The sequence below is a fragment of the Nicotiana tabacum genome, chromosome 6 (assembly GCF_000715075.1).
Source record: "Nicotiana tabacum cultivar K326 chromosome 6, ASM71507v2, whole genome shotgun sequence".
Lineage (NCBI taxonomy): Eukaryota > Viridiplantae > Streptophyta > Magnoliopsida > Solanales > Solanaceae > Nicotiana > Nicotiana tabacum.
The window spans coordinates 57,918,805-57,944,993 of record NC_134085.1 but is presented as its reverse complement, the minus strand read 5'-3'; the positions used below and the strand labels follow the sequence as shown (position 1 = coordinate 57,944,993).

The 26,189-nt window shown below is 36.1% G+C and overlaps 1 protein-coding gene across 10 annotated transcripts; it reads left to right on the top strand.

Annotated features, from left to right (window-relative positions):
* Window positions 1-1,487: 1,487 nt before the first annotated feature.
* On the top strand, window positions 1,488-22,029 carry LOC107794197 (guanylyl cyclase 1). 10 transcript variants are annotated; one of them, XR_001649892.2, is made up of 12 exons: window positions 1,488-1,632; window positions 2,353-2,426; window positions 2,530-2,697; window positions 2,893-3,014; window positions 4,657-4,768; window positions 5,917-5,991; window positions 10,355-10,443; window positions 10,636-10,697; window positions 14,024-14,096; window positions 20,423-20,584; window positions 21,126-21,201; window positions 21,818-21,833. XR_001649892.2 is itself a non-coding variant. In XM_016616691.2 (11 exons), the coding sequence occupies exons 2-11, from the start codon at window positions 2,361-2,363 to the stop codon at window positions 21,857-21,859; spliced, it is 855 nt and encodes a 284-aa protein (XP_016472177.1). In that variant the 5' UTR covers window positions 1,488-1,632; window positions 2,353-2,360; the 3' UTR covers window positions 21,860-22,029. The 10 variants fall into 10 exon arrangements, 9 of the variants coding, with proteins under 9 accessions (XP_016472177.1, XP_016472159.1, XP_016472193.1 ...); XM_016616691.2 differs by lacking the exon at window positions 20,423-20,584 and having other exon boundaries at window positions 2,560-2,697; window positions 21,818-22,029; XM_016616673.2 differs by lacking the exon at window positions 20,423-20,584 and having other exon boundaries at window positions 21,818-22,029.
* Window positions 22,030-26,189: the final 4,160 nt, after the last annotated feature.

The window sequence follows — 26,189 nt, the reverse complement described above, 5'->3', positions numbered from 1 at the left end:
TCACCTTCTGATTTCGTTTTTGTATTATTTGATTTCCATTCCGAACAGTTGTACTTAAGAATTATTCTTAGAGAACTCAGTAGAGCTTATGACTTATACTATCGGTTTTAGGAATTATAAGTTAAGTATAAAGGTTTTTATTTCGTATTTAATAGTTAATGCTGAAATTCTTCTAATAATTAAGCAAGTGTTAGGTTTACTTAGTCTTAAAAATAAGGTGCCGTCACAATATTCTATGGAGAGAAATTAGGTAGTAACAATTTGGTATCAATAGGCAGGGCTATGGAATGAGTGTTTAGCGATATCTGCCGCATGCAAATCTCCAACTGAACATGAAGAAAATTAGGAACGTCACGTTTATTACACTTACAAAAGGCTCCAATTAAATGCACCCGGTTTTATGTCACGATTTTGGTTTGCCATTGATCAATTCAGCCAATGGCTTCCAACTTCCATACACTTTTCGTATGCATGTCTTACATAAAAAATACTTAAATATATCCACCTGGAAAGGTATAACAAACTGAAATAACATTCACGTGAGCTACTTAATTATTTGTTAGTATTTGTAATGTTTATATTCTGTGTTAGATTTGTCTAATTCCTTGTATCATAAAACTAGTGGTTGACCTAACGATATCTGCAGAGTTGCATCATAATTAAGATATTGGGAGGCGCACCGACTTTCATCTATTGTGAGAAAAACTCTTCTACGTGTCTAATAAGTAATGAGAATTGAAATAAATAAGAAAAAGTACGTAATTTTGGAATTCCTTGTTAAAATAACATAAACATGTTTAAGGTGTCCTATGGATAGCTTTATGGATAGCTTTAAAAACGACTTAATATATAGAGAGATTGAGATGAATTTAGATATTCATAATCATAAATCTAATGGTCGAGCAGTCAATTAAGTGAGTGCAAATTTTAAGTATTAAAATTCACATTCAAGCCAAGTAAAAACAAAAAGCACTAAAGATCTCTTCCTTTCTAAACTCTGGTTGGCATAATTATCTGATATTATACTAATATCATACGTGCAGAATCAACATAATAAGCAAGTAATATTCAAAAATACCCTAAATTCAGATGTTGATGGAATAAAGAAGGAATATATTCTTAATTTTCTTGGAATATCCAAATAAGATTGACGAGGTACAAATTTCCCATTTTGTATGTCACTATTTCTACTTGATGATTGAGGAGCTAAACACATTTTTTTCTACTAAAAATATTTGAATATTGAAAAATAAAAAAAATGATTTATCGTATTATATGGTCTCAAACTTTGTAAATTTAATTCAAAAAAAAAGTTAAGAATCAGTGTGGGATTCACACAAGTATTTGAAAGTTTGAGTCTCATTTATTTTTGTAAAGAATATACAATATTATTAGAGTAATAATGTATGAAGCTTAGCTGAGGGTGATTATTAAGGGAGAATTAAATTATCAATTTGTTTTATTGTTAATTAAGCCGTATCTAATCATTGCAATTGCACTGTAAGAGAAATAACACGGTGGGACCCAGAAGCGCTCAACAAATGGAATGTTAAGAAAGGCGGAGCAAAGGAAAGAGAGAAAAAAAGAAAATCGCCAAAGAAAGACGCAGAAGAAGAAGACCCGCACCTTTCCGTCAGTTCTTTTCCCCTTTTTTTCTCTAAAGTTTTTTCTGTATTGACTTGTAATCAAAGGTTTTTCTTCTTTCTATCTTTTCTCTTTGATGCATTTGTTGAATTTGAATGATCCGGTTTGGACCACAGCTGAATTTTGTACCTCTTTAATCTTAGGACTTTGTAAGACTAGAGAAATGCAGACAATTTTATTTGATCTGATTATGTGATTTGAATTCTGTGAAACTGGTATATATATATATATATATATATATATCTGAAAATAGGAGCTGCAAAGGGTTTGTCGCTTAATGAGTTTTTGGTTGTTAATTTTGCGAACTATTTGAGGCAGTGTTCCAGAGGGAGGTAACTGATCAATTCTTTATAAAATTGCATCTTTTTTTTCTATTAACATAATGGTGGTGTCCCGGTCAGCTTGTGATAACTAAGTTTAGACAGATGAGAGGAAATTGCTTAACTTTTTTGCCTCTACTCGGATTTAATATTGCATCTCCGTGAATTATGTTTTCCTATACAGAAATATATGTTCCTGTAACTATTAAATGCTTAGCGCCATTAATTTAAGTGATGCCTGCTTTTTTGTTGCCATTTGTGTATGCAACCAACTTGTGGATGTGAATATCATAATCACATTTGTTAAAGTGGAAAATATTCTATAAACTATTATTTTGCTACCTGAAGCGCGGATATCTGAACTAATATGCAGCATTTCTGGTTCCAGCCCCCTGAATGCTTTCTGAGTGTTGCTGCGTCCTCCTGCTATCTGATATTAGAAGTATATTGGCAACGACACAGGTAAGCAATTGAGTTTTCCATATGTGACAATTCGTAATTTACTGCATAAGGTTTGTGGTTTGAGATTCAATGTTTAGCAACTTCATCAGTCTACTGATCGCAGATGTGGCCTTTATATGTTCTCTTGAGTAAGTTTTCAAGGACAGAAGAAGAATACTCTCAAGGATCTGGAAGGGATCGTTTAAGCTTGGTAGAGTCCTTCCTTTGTAAACGATCAGTTGGCACAAACAAATGCCACAATACAGTCCTCTCATGTTCGTACTTTTGTGAAGTGAGTCCATTTGCTCTATTCAATCATTTGCTTTTTAGGCACTTTTTTGAAGTTTTTTGCTAATTTAAAATTTTGAATGTTGGCTAATATGTGTAGATAAATGTTTGTATAATCTATATTTTTAGCAAGCGGCTTCTTGATATATGCTTAATTGTTTGTCTAGTCTTAACAATCAGTTTGTGCTTGTCACTTTAGGTTCCACATATTAACCAGTTACATTCATGGGACTGTGGTCTTGCTTGTGTTTTAATGGTTTTGAGGACTCTCGGTAAGGATTATGATATGCAAGAACTTGAAGAGCTTTGCTGCACTACAAGGTACATCTTTTAAAAGCTTTCAAAATTTACTCCTTGTTCTATTAGTACTTCTTTTGCTCTGTTGTGAGGATAAATATCACATTTAACTTCTACTTCATTCATCCTTTTCTTTTAGTTGTTTTAATCTAATTGCTTATTTGGGAATTCCCCCTTTGCATCTCTGCAATGCTGAGTTAATTTGAGTCTGCATTACTTAAAAGCCCATAATTGTATATCATGTATTATTTGATGTCTTAACCTCAGTTGACGCTATGTTATTTTATTAGACCTTTACTTTTTACATGTTTCTCCATGTGTTTGGATCTTCAGATTGGATCAAATAACTGTCATTTTGGTGCTATATGTAAAGAGTCAATATATTTGTACCTAGAGGTGACTGGGGCAATATAGGCTATTCCTATAAACGGGTGATTGCTACATTGATGTACATAATGATAAGTTCCTATGATAAACTGCAAAGCATGTTAAAAGGAAGTACACACTTTCCCTCCTACTATGAAAACTAAAGCATGAAGCACTGATTGGTGGCATCAACCGTGCTATGGAAGAAATGCTTCTTTCCCAGGAAGAGTGAATCAAATCTCCTAGATTTACTTGTCAGACATGTTTCACCTATTTCCGACGCTAGATTAATCCTTTTAGATGAGTGAACAAAGCCGTCAATGCTAGAGAAAGTGAGAACTTCCAGTCTAGCCCTCTTCTATCTTCTTTCTTTTTTGAAGTCTCTTCATCAGTTCTTAGTTTTCTTATAATGTTAAAACTACGAACATGATTAGCCTTTTCCATTTCATTCTGGTGATATTCTCATTCTCGAGCTGGATCTTGCAGATAATTCTATGGGAAAAGTGTCCCTTTATGCTTTAAAACAGTAATGACAAGGTGGGTTGCTCTGATGGTAAGCACCCTCCACTTCCAACCAAGAGGTTGTGAGTTCAAGTCACCCCAAGAGCAAGGTGGGGAGTTCTTGGAGGGAAGGATGCCGAGGGTCTATTGGAAACAACCTCTCTACCCTATGGTAGGGGTAAGGTCTGCGTATACACTACCCTCCCCAGACCCCACTTGTGGGATTATACTGGGTTGTTGTTGTATGCTTTAAAATAGTTAGTCAGATTTTGACTTTTGCAGGATTATTGAGAGAAGCAAAATTATACTATTCATGGAGAAACATGTGGTATATTTGTGGACATTGCAAAAAAAAGATAAAATTGAATTGAGTAGATTAAAGGTGGTTTAAAAAAAATATTTGTGGTATATTATCGACTTCAACTTGTTTGGGACTAAGGCGTAGTTATTATTGTTGGTAATTTGAAATTTTAAACTTCCCATTTAACAATCCACAAAGAGAAAGTAAGACCAGCGTTCTAGGACTCAAAGGAGTAATTGGCCACTGTTATGTTTACATTCGAAATTAAGACCCGCTGTTTTAGACGTAACAAGCCCATGATACTGTCACACCCCAGAACTGTATGAGCGTGTGACCAGCACCCAATTGTTGTTTTTTCATTTAGTGCACCTTATGTCTCTCATTTGGGTTCCTTGCTGGATTGCTTGAGTTCAAATGAAACATTCATTCACTTACCTCTTATATGAATGAGATAAAATGCTTCACAAAGTTTATTGACGTTGTTCTTAATCCTTGCAGTATTTGGACTGTTGATCTGGCATATTTGTTGCAGAAATTTTCTGTCAACTTTTCCTACTTTACAGTCACATTAGGAGCAAATCCAAGTTTCTGCGTGGAGACATTTTACAAGGTGGAGTATTTATGGTTGATTTTATGCACTTAGAATTGCTTACATTTTTTGCTGCTCTTCACTGGAAGGCTGTTAGAAATGAAATGAGTAACTGCAAAAATATAACTGAGGATAATACCTATATACATCAGCTATTTGACATTGTATGTATTTATTTTTTTAAAAGATTCAGTAGCATATTCATCTGATGTGTTTATGTGTTCAACTGCTGTTACCATATCAAATGTCTGTGACATAACATACGAAATAGGTTCGTTGTGAAGAAAACATATAAAATGTATTTAGTGTGAACTGTGAGGAGCATCACATCAACTTCTCTTTATCACTCTTGAATAGAACTTTCAGGGGATAAAATAACCTGTTAGAGTGGTCTCATTGTGATTTCACTTTTGCAAGTATTTCAAGCTTCTAAATATGCATGATGTAATTGCACCCAAGGGTGTGGCTCAGTGGTCAATAAAGGGGGTTGAGAACCATGAGGTCCCAGGTTCAAATCCCATCGGTAGCAAAAACACTAGGGTGTCGTATGGTTGGAAACTAGTTATCCCAGAATTAAATATTCCGGAATTAGTTATCCCACCCTTTCAGAGGGATAGAAAAACACTACAATCCCGGGATAATTATCCCGGGATTAATTATCCCTTATCCCTCGTACCAAACGAGCCCTAGGTGATTTCTTCTAATCTGTCCAAGTCTTGGTGGATAGAGTTACCTGGTACCTGTTGCTGGTGGGAGGTAACAGGTGTCCAGTGGAATTAGTCAAGATGCGTGCAAGCAGGCCACGGTTAATTAAAAAAATACGTATGATGTAACCATCGGATTCCATTTTGATCTCATTTATCAAAGTGCGCATTTGCTTATTACTTATTAGGAAAGTCAGGTAAAACGTGGCAGGTATTGTACCTTTTTATATCAGTATTAACATATACTATGAAGATCAATGTGCTCCTTGTGTTTTAGTCTTTGTATATTTAATATTATCAGTATGCTGATTGTATAAGAGAAGCAGGATCTCAGGGTAACTAAAAACATGATAAACGTATAGAGAACGTACAGTTCCACACACTGTTGGTTTCATGCAAATCTGAGAAATTTACTTTGTCATTCTTCTCCTGTCTTTGTGATGCTGATCAGATTGCACTTTGCAGGAGCAATTGTCTAATGATCTGGTCCGAGTTGATATGCTATTCCAAAAGGCACGTGATACTGGTATTAATATAGAGGTACAACCCACTCAGTTATATCCAATCTTATAATAAATAAGTTGCCATGTTATTAGTCAGGGCATAAGTATTTCTCGTCATCAGAACTAGATCTTTGCGTATGAAAAGAGTTGTGATTGGGAGTCTTGTCCAATTAATTCTTCAACGATAGCTCATCTACTACTTTCACTGTTTAACCTTCTGTTTTGTTTTGTAAGGCTACCTCTAATGGCTAGCTACCATGTTAACGATCTTCGCTTCTAAAGCTTAAACAAAGTGCAGTAGATGACATGTTGTTTTTACCTCCAGATTGCGTAGCAGCATCAGTATCTGGTGTAAAGAGTAAAGGATGTTCTTTTTGTTCATTTTTGCTTGGAAACCTAAGTCTAATTGTTCAACTAGTTAGAGTTGGGACTGAAGCACATGATAGTAGTTGGTAGATTAACTAATTGACCTCCTGCTTTGAGGCTTAATCCATTGAATTTGACCTCGAAACATTCTAAATCTGTTTCATGTCATATTATCCGGTGAGTAGGGCAATTCAGATGTACCCACCTTCTCAGTGATTGATGGTCGCTGAAAGGGGCTTCTTCCGCTTTTGGTGGAAATAGGAGGAAAACTACAATGTTCATCCTTGATACTAGCTTCCTCCTCTAAGTTCCGTCCAAAAGAATAGTGAATAAGAAAACATCGAATTGTCATCAGATTTGCTTGGTTGCCTTGGTAGCCTACACTATAACTTGATCACATTTCCGTTAGCTTGAACTTCTTTGACTGATCGGGTCTTGCATATAACTTATGAAAAGTGGCCCTGAAAGTGCTTTATCATTTATGTGCTGTTTGACAATAATTCTTTTTTTTTTCCTCCGATTTTTCATATGACTGCATCACACGAAATGAGGAAACTAGGTCCTCGTCTTACTTTTTATACATAGTATACATTGATTTTAATAAAGTGTTAGCAATATTCCACCCGCAAGTTGCCACACCCTCCATCTATATGCTTTTTTCAAATTTAGCATTGGGATGGAAAGGAATATAAATACAAATTTACTGTCCTAGCTGGTTGTACCTATGCATCTTGCCAAAGCTTAAGCTTCTCATGTTACTTTGGGATCTCTTTTTCTGCTTACCCTCCTCTATTGTTGTTTGGATTCCCAAGGGATAGTTTATTCTCCAAATTCGAGGAGGCCTACCAAATTGGGGAGAAAGTCTCTCAGTCTTTATTGAGTCATTCACCTAGTCCAAGGAAGTGAGGATTGATACACAGGTCATCCCCGAGAGAGGAAGCTTCAAGTATCTTCGGTCAATAATCCAAGGAAATGGGGAGGTCGATGATGATGTCACACATCGTATTGGAGTGGGGTGGATGAAATGGAGGTTCGTATCCGATGTCCTATGTGATAAGAATGTGCCACCGTGGCTTATAGATAAGTTCTATAGAGTGGTTGTTAGACCAACTATGTTGTATGGGGCAGAGTGTTAGCCAGTCAAGAAGTCACATGTCCAGAAGATGACTATAATGGAAATGAGGATGCTTAGATGGATGTGTAGGCACACTAGGAGAGATAAGATTAGGAACGAAGATATACAGGAAGGTGGGAGTGACCTCAATGGGGGACAAGATGCGGGAAGCGAGACTGAGATAGTTCGGGCATGTAAAGAGGAGCACAAATGCCCCAGTGAGGACGTATGAGAGGTTGGCAGTGATTGGTCTAAGGAGAGGTAGAGATAGACCGATGATGAATTGGGGACGGGTGATTAGACATGACATAACACATCTCCAGCTCACCGAGGACATGACCCTAGGTAGAAAAGCATGGAGGTCGAGGATAAGGTAGAGGGTTAGTAGGTAGTAGAGTAATTTCTCTCTTTCCTGTGGGAGATCATGTTCTATTTTAGAGCATCTTATCTGCTCCTTCTCCTACTTATTAGTATCATTATTATTCTATTATTATTTTATTCTTCAATTATATTATTACTGTTATTTCTTTTACTTGGGTTATCTTTACTATTTTTGCTGTCAGTACTTTCTTTCTTTTATACAGTATTTTCACCATAGATTTTTTTACTATTGTATTTTTCAAACCTGTTTTGAAAACGCTTTTCTTCGGCCAATGGTCTATTAGAATCTGCCTCTCTACTTAATACAAGGTAAGAGTAAGGTCTGCGTACACCCACCCTCCCCATACCCCACTTGTGGGATCACACTGTGTATGTTGTTGTTGTTGTTACCTAGTCCTCTTTGCTTCTTTCATCCATCTTATTTATATTTAATTTCAACTATGACATCAAGGTAAGCTGTAAAAACATGGAAAGATTCTTCTCTATCCAAGAGGCTTAAGAAGAATTGATGAAAAGAAAATGGATTTTAGGATATTAAAGATTCCTGAAAAATGAGGAGAAATGGCACAATTTAATCTTTTTTATTTTATTTTATTTAAAAAAGTTCAATCTTTGTGGCTGAGATTACTTTGTTCCTAGGAGTTTCTCAGACTGCTTTCTATTGGTTCTACACAGAGGGAAAGAAGTTATATTTATTTGCTCTATAACATATTTTTAACTTTTTGTTCAACACATGGTGGCTATTAATATATTACTAATGAATCATAAAAAAGAAAACCGTCTACACTCTCTCACATTTCAGATTAATTCACTTGACTGACTATTGACACTATTTTCTGACAGCTATTACTCTCCAAAGTGGAAATATTGAGAACTGTGAACTTTGACCAGCTGTTAAGTTAGGATGTAAGTGTGTAAGATAGTTTTGGTTTTGAATATTGGGATGAGAACTTATAAATGGAGCTTTACTAGAGAGGGAGATCAGTAGGATGAGCCTAGTGGAACGGAGACAACTTCCAAACAAAATGGAGAGTTGGTGAGAGTTTAACCTGATAAAACTGGCGAGTGGGGTAGGTAAAATACACTGATTATAGTGCCTTCTCTAGGGGAGGCAAGAAGGGTTTAAGCAATTATTGCTTTAGGTGAGAATGGAAGTATAATGCTCCTTTTCGGGAAAAGAAGGGTGCGGTTCAGAATAATAACTTAATTTGTGTTTATAATCCAATATTATTAAGCCTGATCATCTATCAGCTCATCCAATAGATCAGGATGGTTTTAGGAAGTGGCTAAGCTCCTTTCACTCAGTATGATCAATTAAGAGGGTTGCTGTTCCTCGTTAAGGTTATATGTTCTATCATAGAGTTCTGGCTTTCTCATGCTCCATGCTTCTTTTTTAAGGTAAGATAAAGGGCCAGGCATGGTGAGCTAGAGCTTTCAATTGTAATCTTTTTGTCCTGACCAAGAAATCCTATTACCTCCGAATTGCAGGGCATCTTACCCGAAAGAGTTTTTTGCGCTTCCATGTGATTTTGTTTTGATAACCACAAGACCTTTCTTCAATTTCATATAAACTTTAAATATAATGTGTGTTGGAGAAAGGTGCGATCAGTTAAAAAATATAACAAAGTTAATGTTTACGATTGGATCATATTTATGAGGAGTGCCGTGACTATGGAAGAGAAAGAGTGAAGAATAATATACGATTTGCAGGATAAAGTTTGTGTAAGGACTAAGGTGGTACTTATCAAGAAAAATATTTTGGCTAAGTGATGGATCGTGGGTTTCTGTAGGTAGTAGTACGTCCTGCTCTCTATCATCAAGGTTAGGATAGGGTCCTGTTGAGGTTATTCTTAATGAGCCTCTGCATCATAACTCCAGCCCACGAGCCTTAGAATTGTGGCAATGCAACGGAGCCCTGCTAGGTTTGTTTCTAGACCAACGATTTTGGTATCTACACCCAGGATAGGAGGTATATTTGTCAATGTCTACACATATATATGGTATATATATACCAAAATGCAAGTATATATATTTGTGTTGGTATCGATAGATGTGTTAGTAGAAGAGGAATCTTTTGCATGGTTATGACCAGAGTTCCCTCTAGTATGGGCCTTGTAGTTGAACTGGTGGACTGAGGATCCGTTTATGGTGGAACTTTGACGAATTAGTTGGACCAATCATGGAGCTAACGGATGGCATGGAGCACATCAGTGATTGGTTCTTCCTTGGGTTGGCCAAATCTTGGAAATTTTTGGTTCCAGGGTGTGGTATGTACCTCAAATAGATTTTGGCATTAGTTAGTTATTTGAACTGAGAATGACCATGCATTGCAGCTTAGCTGACCCTCCTACTACAAATGCCTAAGCTTGTTTATCTATCTGCCTTGGCTCCTCTTAAATTGTTTGGAAAAGAATTGTGAAGCATCGACTTGTCATTTAGAGTTTTGCAGGCCTTATTTCTCTCATTCGTGCGAGAAACTGAATTCAGCATATTATATACATCTCTGAAGTTTTAGTACAAACACATCCTCTTTTTACAGTGCAGATCGATTAGCAGTGAAGAGATTTCTTCATTGATCTTATCTGGGAAATTCATTGCGATTGCTTTAGTTGACCAGTACAAGTTAAGGTAGAGTCTTCTGCTTATACATTTTTATCTTCTTTCTCCTTAAATTCACCACCGCCCTACCTCACCCTCCAGAGAAGATTGCACCGGAAATGAGAGTTCTCTTTAGTGTATATTGTCACCAATGAGGGTAATAAGTGTTTAAGTTCTGCTTCAAGGCCCTTATTGTACTTCTGTTTCTCTTTTTTTTTGCAGTCACTCTTGGCTGGAAGATATTGGTATATCAGACTTCTGCAATGACAACCCAGGCTATACTGGTGAGAAGCATCTTCGTGTAGTTTATTTTTTACGTGTTTGTGTCTGCTTTTCATGTAGAGTGAACTATATTTTGTATTTTTATAAGTCAAAATAGTTCATTAATGTCACACCAAATCGTTTTCACTGTCCAATGTTTTTTTTAATTACAAAAAAATCCAAGCAACTGCTTATACAATATCAAATATCCTTTTTACACGAAAAAGCAAGTGAAACAAAAAGGAACTCTTTATTCTTCACCATGGACTTTCCATTCCTAACCTTCAAAAACCTTTATATTTCTTTTCTCACCATAGACCATATCTACCACAACAACAACAACATCATACCCAGTATTATCCCACACTATGGGGTCTGGGGATGGTAGTGTGTACGCAGACCTTGCCCCTACCTTGTGTGGATAGAGAGGCTATTTCCAATAGACCCTCGGCTCACGAAAGCATAAGCACCACATTAATGAAAATATAGACACGAAGGGAAAGTACCAAAAAGCCATATAAAAGCAGAATAAAAACAACAAGATAATAATGTGATCAACAATGAAAGAAAACAATGGTTAGTCATAAAAACCTACTACCAACAGAAAGCGAGACTGTGTGCCAATACTACTATTATGAACACTCTACATTATCTACTCTACTACCCTAATTCTCGATCTCTATACCTTCCTATCAAGAGTCATGTCCTCGGTCAGCTGAAGCTGCGCCATGCCTTGTTAATCACGTCTCCCCACCTCTTCTTTGGCCTACCTTTACCTCTTCATAGACCCTCCAATGTCAACCTCTCACACCTCCTCACCGGGGCGTCTGTGCTCCTCTTCACGTGACCAAACCACCTAAGCCGCGCTTCCCGCATCTTGTCCTCAATAGGGGCCACACCCACCTTATCGCGAATAACCTCATTTCTGATCCTATCTAACCTGGTGTGCCCGCACATCCATCTCAACATCCTCATCTCTGCTACCTTCATCTTTTGAACATGAGCTATCTTGACTGGCCAATACTCAGCCCCATACAACATCGTTGGTCTGACCACCACTCCGTAGAATTTACCCTTAAGTTTCGGTGGCACCTTCTTGTCACATAAAACACCAGAAGCGAGTCTCCATTCCATCCATACCGCCCCAATACGACGTGTGACATCTTCATCAATCTCCCCATCCCCCTGAATAATAGACCCAAGGTACTTAAAACTACCTCTCCTAGGGATGACCGGTGAGTCAAGCTTCACCTCCCCTTCCCCTCCTCGAGTCTCGCCACTGAACTTACACTCCAAGTATTCTGTCTTGGTCTTGCTCAACTTGAAACCTTCAGGGGTTGTTTGGTAGGGTGTATAAGACTAATGCTGAATAAAGTATATTAGTAATGCATGAGTTAGTAATGCAAATCTCTTCATTCTCCACCAACTTAGGCTGCATCTTGTCTTGGAGACATCAAATATAAGATACACCAAGGGCCATAGTTTATGGCAAAGCAATGCAGAGCAGTATATGGGCCTCATCATCGCCATTGTTCTTGAACAAACAACACCAACTAAATATTATCCTCCTATAGTTGCCCGTCATTAGGATTGTATACCGTGCTGTGCCTCACATGAAGAAAGCCACCTGTTTTGTGCCTTCTATTTTCTTTTTCAGTTTTTACACTAACCTTGGTTTCCCTTGATGAATTCACAGTAATATTAAGACTTAAAAGAGAGCTGATTTGATAAGTACACCCTCTAAATAATGCAGTCATCTTCCAAAATTAGTATAGTTGTAGATTTTTGAAAAGAAATCATCGATATCATCCCATTACCAATCTTGAATGGGCCTCCTAAAAGATATATCCTACATCACATGGTACCCATCTCTTGTAAGGGGATCAGCTACTGTGGCCTTCATGGCAGGGGTGATCAAAGTAGAGGACAAAAGTTGTCTTTAAAGTTGAGCATTAATGATCCAACCAAAATCGAACCAATTGCCATTACAAGTGTGAAGCCATTAAATCTAAATAGCTTACTCCATTCCTTCATAATACATCTCCAAAGACTCATTCTGTATGATGTTGTGACCTTCTACAGTAACCACGCATTCATTGGAATTGCCTTTCTCCATCATGCTTCTTCCTTGGTAAGAAAATCTTGCCAACCATTTCCCTGAAAGTGATTGGTTGAAGATGTATAATCTACAAATGTTCAAGCTGCCAAAATCTAGGTGAGCAGACTTATCCCAACCCACAAATAATTCCTCTCAACATTTGTTCCTTCCCACAAGAATTTCCTCGTTGCCTTATAATTTCTTTTACTATCGGAAGTTGGATGGGGAACAAAAACTAGGTAAATGAAATGCTAGGGAGTGGATTTTGTTTAGGGTGACTCTTCCTTGTTTGACAAATACTGCATTTTCATCTCTCCAATCTTCTAGATTACAGGATGTTGGAGTTCCCATCTTTGGTTCTTCCTCCCAAAGACAATCCTAAATTTTTAGTGGAATGATGACCACCCTGCATCCACGTATCATGGTGATCTCACGAGGATTTTGTACCCCAGACCAAAACTAATTCGATCACATCTAGTTGATCCATAGGGGAAAAAACAGCTTCCAGTCACACCAATGTTCTGAATAAGAGTTGGATCGATCACCTTTGCGGTTCACATAAAATCAGTGTATCTCTATATTGTACATCTACAAAATCAGTGTAGCTCTATACACAACATTAGTGTATCTTATACTTATGCTTATATGATATTAAAACTAGGCTAAAATTGGAAAATAAATGCTCTTGAAAGGTCATTTCTATACACATGTTTTGATGAATATCATAAATTACATGGCCAAATACATACACATATATTTCAAGATTATTATGGGATTATCCTTAAAATTAAAGTCATAAATAGAAGGTGTTAGAAATATTGTCGAGACATGGAAATTTATTTCCAAAATGATCTGGTATTTGTTGGAGTTTATTTACTTTATCACCAGTTCATTGATGGAGCATTGCCTTTTAGAAAGATAAATCAGAATGTTCTCCGATTATTTGTGACATAGATCTGCATTGGTGGGAAATTAACATTTTTCTTGTAAATTTTGATTTCTGGACTTTAAAAACTCTGTATAGAGTAGAACATTTGCTAGTGCTTCTTCGACAGATTGTTTACGACTTTACATACTCCATCCTTTTTGTTCACTAAACTGAAATATGGGCTTTGACACTGGTGTTTGGTGGCTTATGGTTTTAGATCAATTTGTGAAAGAATAGTGCATTAAAGTGGTTTATTATCTGAAAAAGGATCTCCTCCCTTTTGTTACATAATCATAATCTTTTTCTTAATCATGTCTACGCAGGTCACTATGTTGTCATCTGTGGATATGATGCTGATACAGATGAGTTTGAGATTCGTGATCCTGCCAGTTCAAGGTTTGTCTTTGTTGATCTTCAATACATTCATAAAGAACATTCAAAAGAGAGAGGAAAAAGCTTATAACATGCCTTTCCTTATAGAACTTGGCAACACTTATTTATGATGACTCATTTTACCTATAATGCACAATATAAGAGATTTTACCGGAGATCCATCAGCTATGAGAACTTACAGTAAAGTACCACTTCATGATTAAGATAACTTACTGGTTTTGCAAGCTAAGATTAGGAGTCTTACTGTTCATCATCTTTTTTTTGTTGAGCCAACAAAGATTCGATTTCTTTGTTTTATGTTTTTTCTTCTCATGTGAGATGCACATGAGCAAATCCAATTAACTCTAACATGAGTTTTAAGGTGTTCCATTAGTTTTAGGGTTGTCGACTGAAAGTCTCCACCTTTTGCATACATTAACAACTATTTATATTAAGGGGTATATATCAAGGACCAAAATGGTCTAACCCCTATACACTAAGGGACCATTTGGGTTTTTTTCTTTTCCTTTGTAATCTCTATTCATGGAAGACTTTTGACCACAAGCACATTTTCTTCAATTTGTCAAACAATTTCCTTTCGGCAAATATTGGGTAGGTTACGACCCAAGCCTGTCTGTCAAAATATTGTTTGCTTTGGTTCGACCCCACCTGAGCCTTAGGTTTTTGGGCTCACGCTTTTGTCCGCTTGGGCTTTAACTCAAAAGACGCCTCAACAGTTTAATCTTGAACTCGCTCTTATGTGGCCCCTATTAACCCTCTCATTCCGATGTGGGATTTGCTTAAGGCAAGTTTCACAACGAACATACTTTCCAGCTTATTGCCAGTGGTCCGTGGGTTGTTACAGCCTTGATCGATATGAGAAAGATGGGCTCAAGCTCCCAATCTATACAAGGGGCTTGGGCTCGAAAGCCGTTCTTACTCAACAAGCACCTTTCTTAGTATGGTTGTTTGTTTTGCACAAGGTACCAATGATTGCTCATGTTCCTAGACTTTGAATGTAGGATGAGGTGAGTGATTGAGGTTACTAATCTAGAGCAGTGTTGTGAAGAGCGTGAAGCGAGAAAAAGAGACAACCCCCATTTCGCTTAAAGCGAGAAGCGAGAAGCGAAGCGCTCGCTTTTTGAAGTGAAGCCGAATTTTCAAAAAAAAATTAAAATAAATACTGCATAGACAACACATGTAATTGTAAGCAAATGTTCAATACTTCAATGTAAAAACTAAATAGTAGCATCAATTAAAGCACAAAATGAGCATCCTATTCTTCTACAAGATTGTCAAATTCTTGTATTCCACTATCATTATTATATTGCTCGTCATCTTCTTCTTCATAAACTAGGGACAAAGTAGCTGCCTCTTTTCCCTTAGAGGTAAAAAAAAAAAACTGGGCAGTAAACTGGGCAATTTTTTCTTTCACTATTAAAGATTGGCATAAATTTTGAGAAAGAACCGAAGGTAAAAAAATAAAATTCGCCAGCATTTCGCTGCTTTTTGGACGTTTAAACAGTGAAAGAAAAGAAGAAGAAGAAGAAGAAGAAGTTCGAGAAAAATCAGAACATACCTGTTGTTTGAACTTGAAGTTGAAGAAGTTGATGCTTTCGGTCGATGAAGAAGAAGACGTCGACCAGTGTTTTTAAAACCCTAGTCGCATTGCATTTGTTCGTTTAATAAAAGACCAGACCTCGTTTTTAATAAAATAGGCTGGGTCTGTTTTAAAACAGAGAAGCGGTCGCTTCTTCGCATCGCTTTCCCGCTTCTCGCTTTTTAGCGGGAAGCGGTCGTTTTTCTACACCTGAGTCGCTTCAGCAGGGTGAAGCGTGCAGCTTCTCGCTTCGCTTCTCGCTTAAAGCGAGGAAGCAAGCGCTTTTTTAAACACTGCTCTAGAGTGGAGAAACATTAGCATTTCACCAAAATGGAATATGGGATATTAATGCCATGATTACTGATTGGACAATAAGATGGATGAATATGTTAAACCAAAATGGATAGGAAAAGAGGAGAAATGTTGTGTTTCAACTAGAAGTAATCTAGAGAAGAGTGTGGATGCACTGTCCTCTTTTGGTCCTTTTCCATTATAGCTTATCTGATTATACAACAGCCTTAAGGAATCCTCATAAGCTTATTATATAACGACTATGATAGAAATGACACTAGTAGAAAACTTCGTGATGAGTGGCCAGAGAAGCATCGATGCACTGATTTTAGCTACTATGCATTGTACCAAAGTGTCATACTCATTCGGGATTGATTTAGAAGGGGTGAGGAGGTATATGAGAAGACAAAAAAGGAGAATATTGGGAGAATGCGTAAAGATGAATGTCGTATGATGGAGTCTTTTATAGGCATACTTTACAATGTGTATATTACATTTATCCGATGTGAGACACTAGTATGTGCACTCTTACTTCTGTATGTATTTAACTTGGTTTAAGTCTAGCTATCTTCACCCTCAAGGGTTATGTATATATATGTCGTATGTATCAAAGTTTGTTTCAACCTACATATATAGTTCATGGATTAGCAAGGAACTTAGTTAGTACATAAGCAAGTTAGTCCTCTGACTTTACTGACTTAGTGATTGTGTCTCTGACAAAACGACCGTCATTTCTATATGCTTGGTTCTCTTGAAAAATACTGGATTAGATGCAATACCTAAGTGCAGTTTGATTATTATACATAGTTGTCTGATTAATCTGCACAAACTTTAATTCTCGGAGTAGGTATTTCATCCATATGAGTTCATCAGGTTAATCGTCCTGGCCCTATATGTGCTTTGAATTGCAACCACATATTGTATCATGCTCTTTCAGGAAATTGAATTTCTTCCTATCAAACTACAGTATCTAGAGCTGGAGTGCTTATTAGAAAGTCACCCTGCCAGTCTATATCTGTATAGGTGACATTTTCCAGTCTGTATCTGTATAATCAACTATCTGCTCATTCCTCTATCCTCGTTGAGCAGTCCTTCTCTGTGGACTTTTCATTTACAGAAGGATACAAGCCACTACATCTACTGATTGACACACTAATGAATTGATCACATGGAGATCCATAAATTGACTTACAAAACTCCCAAAATGGCAATGTTCGGTCAGATCACTGTAAGATAGTTTAACTTGCTAACTCATCGCCTATATATCCAAGATCATTAATTAAGAGGCTTGCCTCACCTAGTAGAAAATTTAACATTTAGAACCATGAGTATCGGTAGGCTCTACAATCAGTCATTTCAATCTCCTCAAGCACATCTATAGTATACTTACCTTTTGAAATGGGCATTATGATGCCCGATCTGCATGGGCAGCCTCAATACTCAGAAAATACTGAAAATTTAAGCTGTAACTGATACGGGAAACTAATATCTGAAACTGAAAAGAGAAAGCTGAGTCTGAAATATTGGTCTAAATGTGCTGAAGCAACTTTACTTTAATAATGCTCTCTCAATCACTACCTGTTATCAACATAATAAATGCACATCCACAGCAGGAAGCTAATAGAACACAGCATGATCAGTTTCACAAGTGATGTCAAACTCTTGAACTTTGCTAATTATCAACTTATGTTTATGTTTCAGACTGTATAGCAACTGACATAATTGGCAGACTAGACCCCTAGAGTCTCTCTAAGCATCAGAAATTGATGGTTTCTCTATAAATACTTCATTCTGAAGAAATATTCTTGATGTCAAATTGATGAAGAGGCTAATTGCAAACAACAGTCAATGATATTTATGATAATCCATCTTAATATATTAGGATACTTTTGGCAACCAAAACATGTTTTAAGCTGATCAATTTGACCATTGATAAATGATAACTCAAAAGATATATGATAGGACGAACTAAATAGTAACCTTTTCTTAAACTAAATGGCAAGTCTGGAAATGACGAAAAAGTGCTGTGAACTTAGTGTTCAATAGATTTACACAAAGGCTATATAGTTATGCATCAACATTCCCGTACTTTATGCCATACTGTACATAAATATCTGGAGCTTGGTAAGATATCCGTGAACACCATGCCCTCTGCACCACAATTCGATAGATAAATACTATTATCAATAGTTAACCCTCCAATTAAGATGTTATGTGGTAATCATATGACTCGTATTACCAAATTTCATTTTCTTGGAACCAATATTGCCAAATCTTAATGATTTCATTGTTGGGATTAAAGATAAACGGTAAATTCAACTAGAGAAGGAGCCGCAAATTGCAAGAAGAATTATCAAGGGTTGAAAAAGAGACTGAATATATTACCAGAAATTGACTAGTCATCAGAAACTTTCTGGAGAGTAGTCAAAAAATTCGTAAGCACATGGTAGGGTCGCTGGCTATTCTGATTTGGAGGGTGCTATAAAATTGGACAGGATGTGGTTATATGATGAAAGGTGAAAACACAGCCGGAAAGTTCAAGCCACAAGTTCAGAATCTCAACATAACGCCTTCTTATTTTTTAACCTTTATCTGGATTGCATATCAACATGTTGAAAAGTGTAATATACCTGGTTAATGAAGTCCCAAATCTAGAAGAACTTGCAGAGATTCTCAGCTGCAACATCGGTTCATTTCCCACCACCTATCTCGATCTACCTCTTGGAGCTAAATTCAAGTCAACAGGGATCTGGAGTGGCATAATTGAGAAATTTGAGAAGAGACTTGGAACATGGAAAATACAATATTTATCCATGGGAGGTAGGCTGACATTAATCAATAATGTACTTGACAGCATCCCAACATACTACGTGACTCTTTTTCCTATGCGTAGTTCAGTTCTCAAGCAGCTGGACAAAATGAGGAGGATTTTCCTGTGGTAGGGTAACAGCCAAGATCACTAATTCCACCTTGTAAAGTGGAGCAGATGCACTAAACCTAAGGCAATTGGGGGGTTTTAGGTGCAAGAGATCTAAAGCTTCATACAAAAGCATGCTTCTTAAATGGCTTTGGAGGGTGGACAAGGAGAATCTGGCTGCTGGAAAGAGGTCATCACTGCCAAGTATGGAGCTCAGAACAACTGGTGCACTAAGAGGGTTACATCATCACATGGTACTGGTCTTTGGAAGCACTGGGATGAGTTCTTCGAAAACATCTCTTACAAGGTTGTACACAGTTAAAGCTGGTTATAAACATCTATGCTCTCAAAATGGAATGATCGAAATTGGCCTTGGAAACTCATTTGGAGGACTAGACTTCCCACTAAGGTTAACGGGTGCATGTCTTATACAAGATAATCTTTGGAAAAGGAGCTTTCCGACGGTTAACAAATGATACATATGTCAGAGAAATATGGAGTCCATCAACCATCTTTTCCTTCACTGCACAGTTGCAATAGAACTTTAGAGCTTTTCCTTCTATTTTGGACTGAGTTGGGTGCAGCCTCAGTCAATAAAAGATGCCTATGAGTCCTGGAGCTTTTGCAGAGTTGATAAAGCCATCAAAGAGTCTGGAGGATGGTCCCAGCTTTTGACTTTTGGTGTTTATGGAATGAGAGGAACCACAGATGTTTTGATGGAATTTCGACTCCAACACACACTTTGAAGGCTATTTGTTTAGTCAGCCTTTACAGCTGGAATTTCCTTATTCTTGTAGATTGCCCAATCAATTTGTTGGATTTTGTTAGCTCCCTGAACTTAGCTTAGCCAACATTGTACTGGAGCTAGCATTACTTTTGTTTTTTGTAACTACTAAGCATCTTCTTGATGCCTTTAAATGATATCACTCTTCATCAAAAAAATACAGCCAGAAAGTTCTTGGATCTCATCAGACTAGGTTCTATCCACCGCAATAAACTCGCAGAAAGATAGGTCTAATTGAAATAACAAGTCGTTCCCAGATGTGTTGCAATTGTGATCATAAGTTGGTTGAAAAGTCTCTTAGTAGCAGATGCATGGTGGTGCACGAAGGTGAGGTGCAGTACCTTCTAGTGGCATGTAACAGCATGTGAGAACTATTACAATAGCGGGGCTTCTTGGGTTAGGTTTGCACGAGGATTTAGAGTCAAAGGTGGTTCCGATTTATGCACAACACTCAAAGAATGTGTCAATCTTGGACAAATAAGACAGTCGTTGTAGAACTGCTTGAAAATGATTTTTATTCTACCCAACATGCTGGTTATTCCTCCAAAATGGATTCCTCACCGATGCTCTAATACCATGTGAGAAATAAGAGAAAAGAGGATGAGAAATTGAGACAAGGTGTTAAGATGAATGCTTTACGATCCTCTTAAGGAGCATTGCACATTTTATTTATGTCAGTCATTAGTGTATACATTGTACATTTGTATATGTTTAACAAAGTCTAACTATCTAACAAGTTAGCATCTGTCCGACTCCAGAGCATTGCAGAACGCATGAGATGGAACACCTATGGTTCTTCCTACAAGCTATGGTGCTAAGTGTTATTTGATAAGATTAAGTTACTTAAAGATTTGAGAAATATGGGACATTACACTATGCAATTCACAAGAAGTGCATGTGACGTGTGGTTGACTGTCCTGGTAAGTATATTATTTGCCACCACAATCAAGGAGCTTTTTCTGGTTTTGATAACACGATCTAGACTGCATATTTGACTACTTGTAATTCATTTCTCTGGTCAATTAACACGGAGAAAATTCATACTTGATTTGCTTATGTTGTAGGACAGTGTGTAGAAAGTATTACGTTGACTAATTTGGCATATCCTATATCTATGAGATCGATCTTTACTATTTGGACTTGCACAATTATGTTTCATCTGGTTTTGGGGAGAGTACTACCTTGACTAATTCGACAAATCATACATCTGGTTTGGGAGATTGCATTAGGTTTAAGTACTTCCCTTTATGATAAGTTCTACTCTGAAAGCAGTCAGTGATCTTTAATGGACCTGAACATGCGCAAACACACAGACATACACACATGTATATATTAAAATTTTAAAAACTATATATTAATACAAAGTTCGTACTTATTGCCAAATAGTAATGAGTATTAGCGGTATTATGCATAGACTGACGCAAAATCTTGTATTGATGTCTGCCTGAAAACCTTATGCAGGAAGCATGAAAAGGTCACCTCAAGGTGTTTAGAAGGGGCCCGCAAATCATTTGGAACCGATGAGGATCTTTTACTGGTAAAGTTAGCTATCCTTAGCACCTTTCTTTTCTGCTGGTTGAGATGCTTGTTTACTTTGATGACTAGACAGTTAAGTGCCCACTTCATTACGTGTTTGCTTAATCATCTTGCTTGGTAGAAGCATGCATGGTCGGAAGCATTAATTATGATGCAATAGAATGGTGTTTTTGCCTGGGAATGCAGGGCACCTTTCTTATGGTTCATTAATGCTGCTACTACTAGTCACCAGCCTGGGATATTAGCTAACCACTTTGGATTTGTTGTTGGATAACAAGATCACATTAGTTGCAAAAGCTCTAACCTTATAACTAGATATGTTACAAAAGCTCTATATGGATTTAAAATAAACGGCTGGATAAAATTAGTAAACATTATTCTTTTCGTAATGACCATGAATCTACAGTGTCTTCACCTTGACCCTCCTGAGATTGTTGCCCAGGAATCAGTTGTGTAAATGAGAATAATCTATTCCAAAGGAAGCTGTTGCATTAAAGTTTCCTAAATTTTACATCAGATAGTTTTGTCTTTTTAATTTTTTTCGCAGGTCTTTTGAGGAAATTAAGTTATTACAAGTGACATTCTTAATGGAGTAGTATTTTATATTTCGCATGCAGATCCGTTTACAGAAGGAAGAGACTGAAAGCAGCCCTTTGTGATCGTTTATTTATTTGTGTATGAATGATTGTTTCTCTCTGACTTTGTCCTTGCTGCTTATTGCCCATATCGGGTATTCTTTAGCTGTATGTATATTATGTACATCAAGGCTGTAGTATCATGAATTTCGCTTCCTTGTATCATGAATTTTGTATAGTATCATGGTTGTGCACGAGAAGTCGTATCATTGGTACCTTATGATATTAATATCAAATCCAGAAGTTACTAATAAATGGTGAAGTTAGTAGTAGTATAAACCTCCTCGTAAGTTACGTAGTGTTCCATTGTCTTGTCCTAGTCGTGCAAAACAAATTACATCATTGTTCTGATGGGGATGTCTTTTCTTTTTTTTCGGATCAAGTGGGAAGATACCATGTTTCTTTTCCTATGGTATTTGCATTTCGTAACCTGATAGTTGCTATATGCACTTTTTTTGAAGAAAAAAAATTACGATCTATTAGTTCTTCATTTTTGGCAAAACTGTGAGCTCTTTGAGTTGAGTTGTACCCCTAATGTATATTCTTTTTGTAACTTGCAACAATCTTTTTTTCTTTTCAGATTAGGCTGGCATTTCATTTCATAAAAGAATAGATCGAGTGTTCTTTTACGATAACCCGTCAGATTATGTTGCACTTCATGTCAAAGTCATTTGAGTATTTGTGACGAGTAAGTTGATAAACTAAAGGTAAAAGCTAATGGGGATGGCGCGCAACTGATAGCGGTGGTTGGCGATATATGGTGTTAGCTTATAGTGGTAGTTATCGGTTATAGTTGATGGTGGTTGTTGTGGTATTGATGGTTGGTGGTGATAATTGTAAATGGTGGCCGGTGGTGATGATGAATAACTGTATTGTTGGGGGATTTGCATCTATACCCGTTTTCTGGGTCACGTTTTAACTTGTGCCCGCTTTGCAAAAAACAATTGCAAGCGTACCCACTTTTTTGCGTAACTTTAGCATACGAGGTTGAAGTAGCAAAGACAATCACGCAAAACTTCAGCATTCTAGTAGACGGGCCTGAAGTAGCAAAGGCAATGCTGAAGTTTTTTTGTCCTGAATAAGATGCTAAAGTTATTTAGTTCATTTGTAAAAACTTAAGCACTAAAATGGCTGAAGTTTTTTTGTCCTAGATTCATTAGTTTTGTCATAAAAGCTTTTTCAAAAACTTCAGCAGAAGATGCTGAAGTTATTTAGTTCATTTGTAAAAATTTCAACACTAAATAAGCTGAAGTTTTTTTTGATCGTTCAAATGCAATCAATTTTATAGGAACTATCAATCTCATTAATCAACTCTTTGAAAGGTTGTTGCTTGCCTTCTTCGCAGGAAATAAAGCTAGAGGAACTTGCTACTAACCAACCATTTTTACGAAAGAGTTTCTTTGGAACTTCGTATGGGAAAAAGTCACGTATTTTTGTTAAAATGGAAAAATTATTTCGAATAATGAAGCTGAATCAGGGTGGTGGATCTTTTAACTAAAAGTAGAGATTCTTTTAAATCTTGACGCCATTGCATTGTGGCCACTCAATAGAGCCCACATTAGGCTGCATTAGGAATTTTTGTATTCTTGTGTTTTAGAACAATGTTAAAAACAGAATGAAAATTTCTCTTAAGATAGGTGGTAGTATTAGAGAATTAATTATAGTACCTTTCAGTTGTTAATAGAAGAAGAAGAAGAAACGAAGGAGGAGGAGGAGGAGAAAGGGGCTGAAGTTGTTTAAAAACTGGGTACAAGTTAAAATTTTAAAAAAATGGGTATAGGTTAAATGGGGCGACCAAATAGGGCGCCCCGTGCAATTTTTACTGTATTGTTGGGTTATACTATTAACCATGCGGTTTAGATATAGTATTTTGTTTTATTCTTTATGGAACAATTATTTATTTAATTTATTCAATTCAATAAAGTACTATTTTAAATAGATCATTTGTTACATGTGTGTCCTTTTAGTTATGTAGTAGACAATTTAGTGTATGGAGTCTTAGCTCATGCACAGAAGATTAAATTGTCGGTTCTCATAATTAATAAACTATGTTCACAATCGAAGATATTATTGGTAAAATATCTTGATGATTGTACCACGGGATTATAGTATAATTTGTCTTGATTATGGGAGCGATTTTACTCCGACTTCTTGTGCTAGTATACTTAGTGTATATTGAGCGGACCAAGTAGAGTGTATATTGAACGGACCAAGTAGAGAAAAAATATTTTTGTACTAAATATATATATAAAATATTTTCTCTAATTCATTAAATGAGCTTATACTCCTAATCTTGATATAATTATTATGATCAATGTGATTTGTTTATTGTTTTGATTTATCAAAAGGTACAACTCTATTCAGAGTTAGTGTATGCCTAATACATTGGACAATAACGAATAGCATTTGTGAAATGATAATTAGTTGATAGAATCCATGACTCGGTTTTGAGTTTGATGATACCCCTTTATGTAAGCTTATAAGTTTCATGTGAAAATCCGGCTGGTGGATTTTGTATCCGTCACATGAAATAGTTTAAGCAAAATTATAAAGAATTTAATTAGTTGATTAAATTTAATTTTTAGTGATTTAATTTAATTAGCTGGTATTTGGGATCTTAATATGGGGAGTTAAAATAAGTATTAGTGAAATTGTTGAAATTCATATTGAGGAGCTCAATTACAGTTTTTAATGGAATAAGCTTGCAATTAACTATAGTAAGAATTAATTCTTGCAAATTTCTATTTAATACAATAATTAGTAGCCTCTTATTATTTTTGTGGTCCCTGCTATACCTAGTAAAACCCTGGACTGACTTGGGTAAAAAAAAGTAACTTGGGAACATTTTTGGAGCCTTATTTTTGGCTTAAAATGTATCATCTTAAAGAAGACTTTTTTTTCACCCAATAACTGACCTTTTAGAGTTGTATTGTTCTTGCCCACTCAAAAAGCAAATTCGTCCAAAGTCTTACTAGGACCATAGCAGAAGACTGCAGCCCTGGATTCTTGTTGTGTGGAGGATTTGTACCACGTTTTCAAGAGGTTAGTGCTTGTAATCTAGTAATTATAACATTGTCTAGTTTACATGTATTTGATGTTTGGGTTGTCTGCTTGCTTCCGCTGCGCATATTCTGACAATTGGTATCAGACGCCATGTTACATCTAACTAGATAATATACTACAACATGAATAGAGTAACATTAAAACGTGTTGTTTAATGATACATGTTTGGTATGATTATTTTATGTAAAAACGTGATTATTTTTATTAGTATTTTAATTTTGATATTATGGATTAATATACATATGCATAAACAGTAGTGTTATATTTAATGACAATCTGTTTAATTACGTTTTGTTGAATAACAATATTTTCTTAAAAATGTGATTGTTTTCAAGAAAAGTACTATTAGTTCTGAAATTGTGGATTAACAGTGTTGTTTCAATAAAAACGTAGCTGTCTTGAATACTATTAGTTATGAAATTATGAATTAATATACGGAATTATGAATAATGGCGTTTTGAACGGGTGAAAAAACATTCTTTTGTTTTTTTACAATTTTGTTCGAACATAGTTTTTATTAAATAATAATAATAAAAAATATTTTGAGTTCTGAAATAATGAATTAACATACATAAGTATATTATGTGATTTGAAAGAGTCAAAATAATTAAAACCCTTAAAAACGCCAAAAATAGAATTCTACAAATAGTTCATGAATTTGAAATTCTGAAATACTATCGAACTCCGATTGGCCTCAAATTTGGTAGGTTCTTCAAAAATGACCCAGTGAGCAATACACATCAGCTCTGCTCATGACGTTTGTCGTTTTTTGGGCATTCGGGGTTGTTTAGATGGGTTTTTGGCCATTTTTATATTTTCTGGAAATTTTTTTAATATCTTTTTTCAAAGAAAACAGTGATGGTAGGGTTCAATTCTCATGGTTTCCAATCATGTTTTACAGTAATATAATGAATTTATATGTTGACATAGGTCTTCTTCCACATCGGATAAGTTCATTATAGATGATTACTGTAGTTTTGCCTCTAGTTATTTGATTACTTGTATTAACTCTCCAACTGAGTTACATGTTGATTCAATGAAACTAGAGTTTATAAAAGTGATATTTACCTATCTTAAATTAACAGTTTACTCTCCATCTGAGTTGGTCCTATTTTAATTTATGGGGTAAATATCTTACATAACTCATATATTTTGCATGAATAGTTAAGTTTCCCTAACGAATTTAACTGTTCAATGAGCATGGTTATATGTGTAATGCGCTATTTTGAATTAAATTTTTTTAAATACATAACTAATGATCTATTTAATGTGAATATCTCTCAGATTAACC

Excerpts from the sequence above, each read along its gene's own strand:
- LOC107794197 (XM_016616673.2), top strand. The coding sequence starts at position 2,361 with ATGCTTTCTGAGTGTTGCTGCGTCCTCCTGCTATCTGATATTAGAAGT. Across the intron at positions 2,698-2,892 it reads CATGTTCGTACTTTTGTGAA|GTTCCACATATTAACCAGTT; the intron begins GTGAGTCCATTT and ends TTGTCACTTTAG. Across the intron at positions 3,015-4,656 it reads GAGCTTTGCTGCACTACAAG|TATTTGGACTGTTGATCTGG; the intron begins GTACATCTTTTA and ends TAATCCTTGCAG.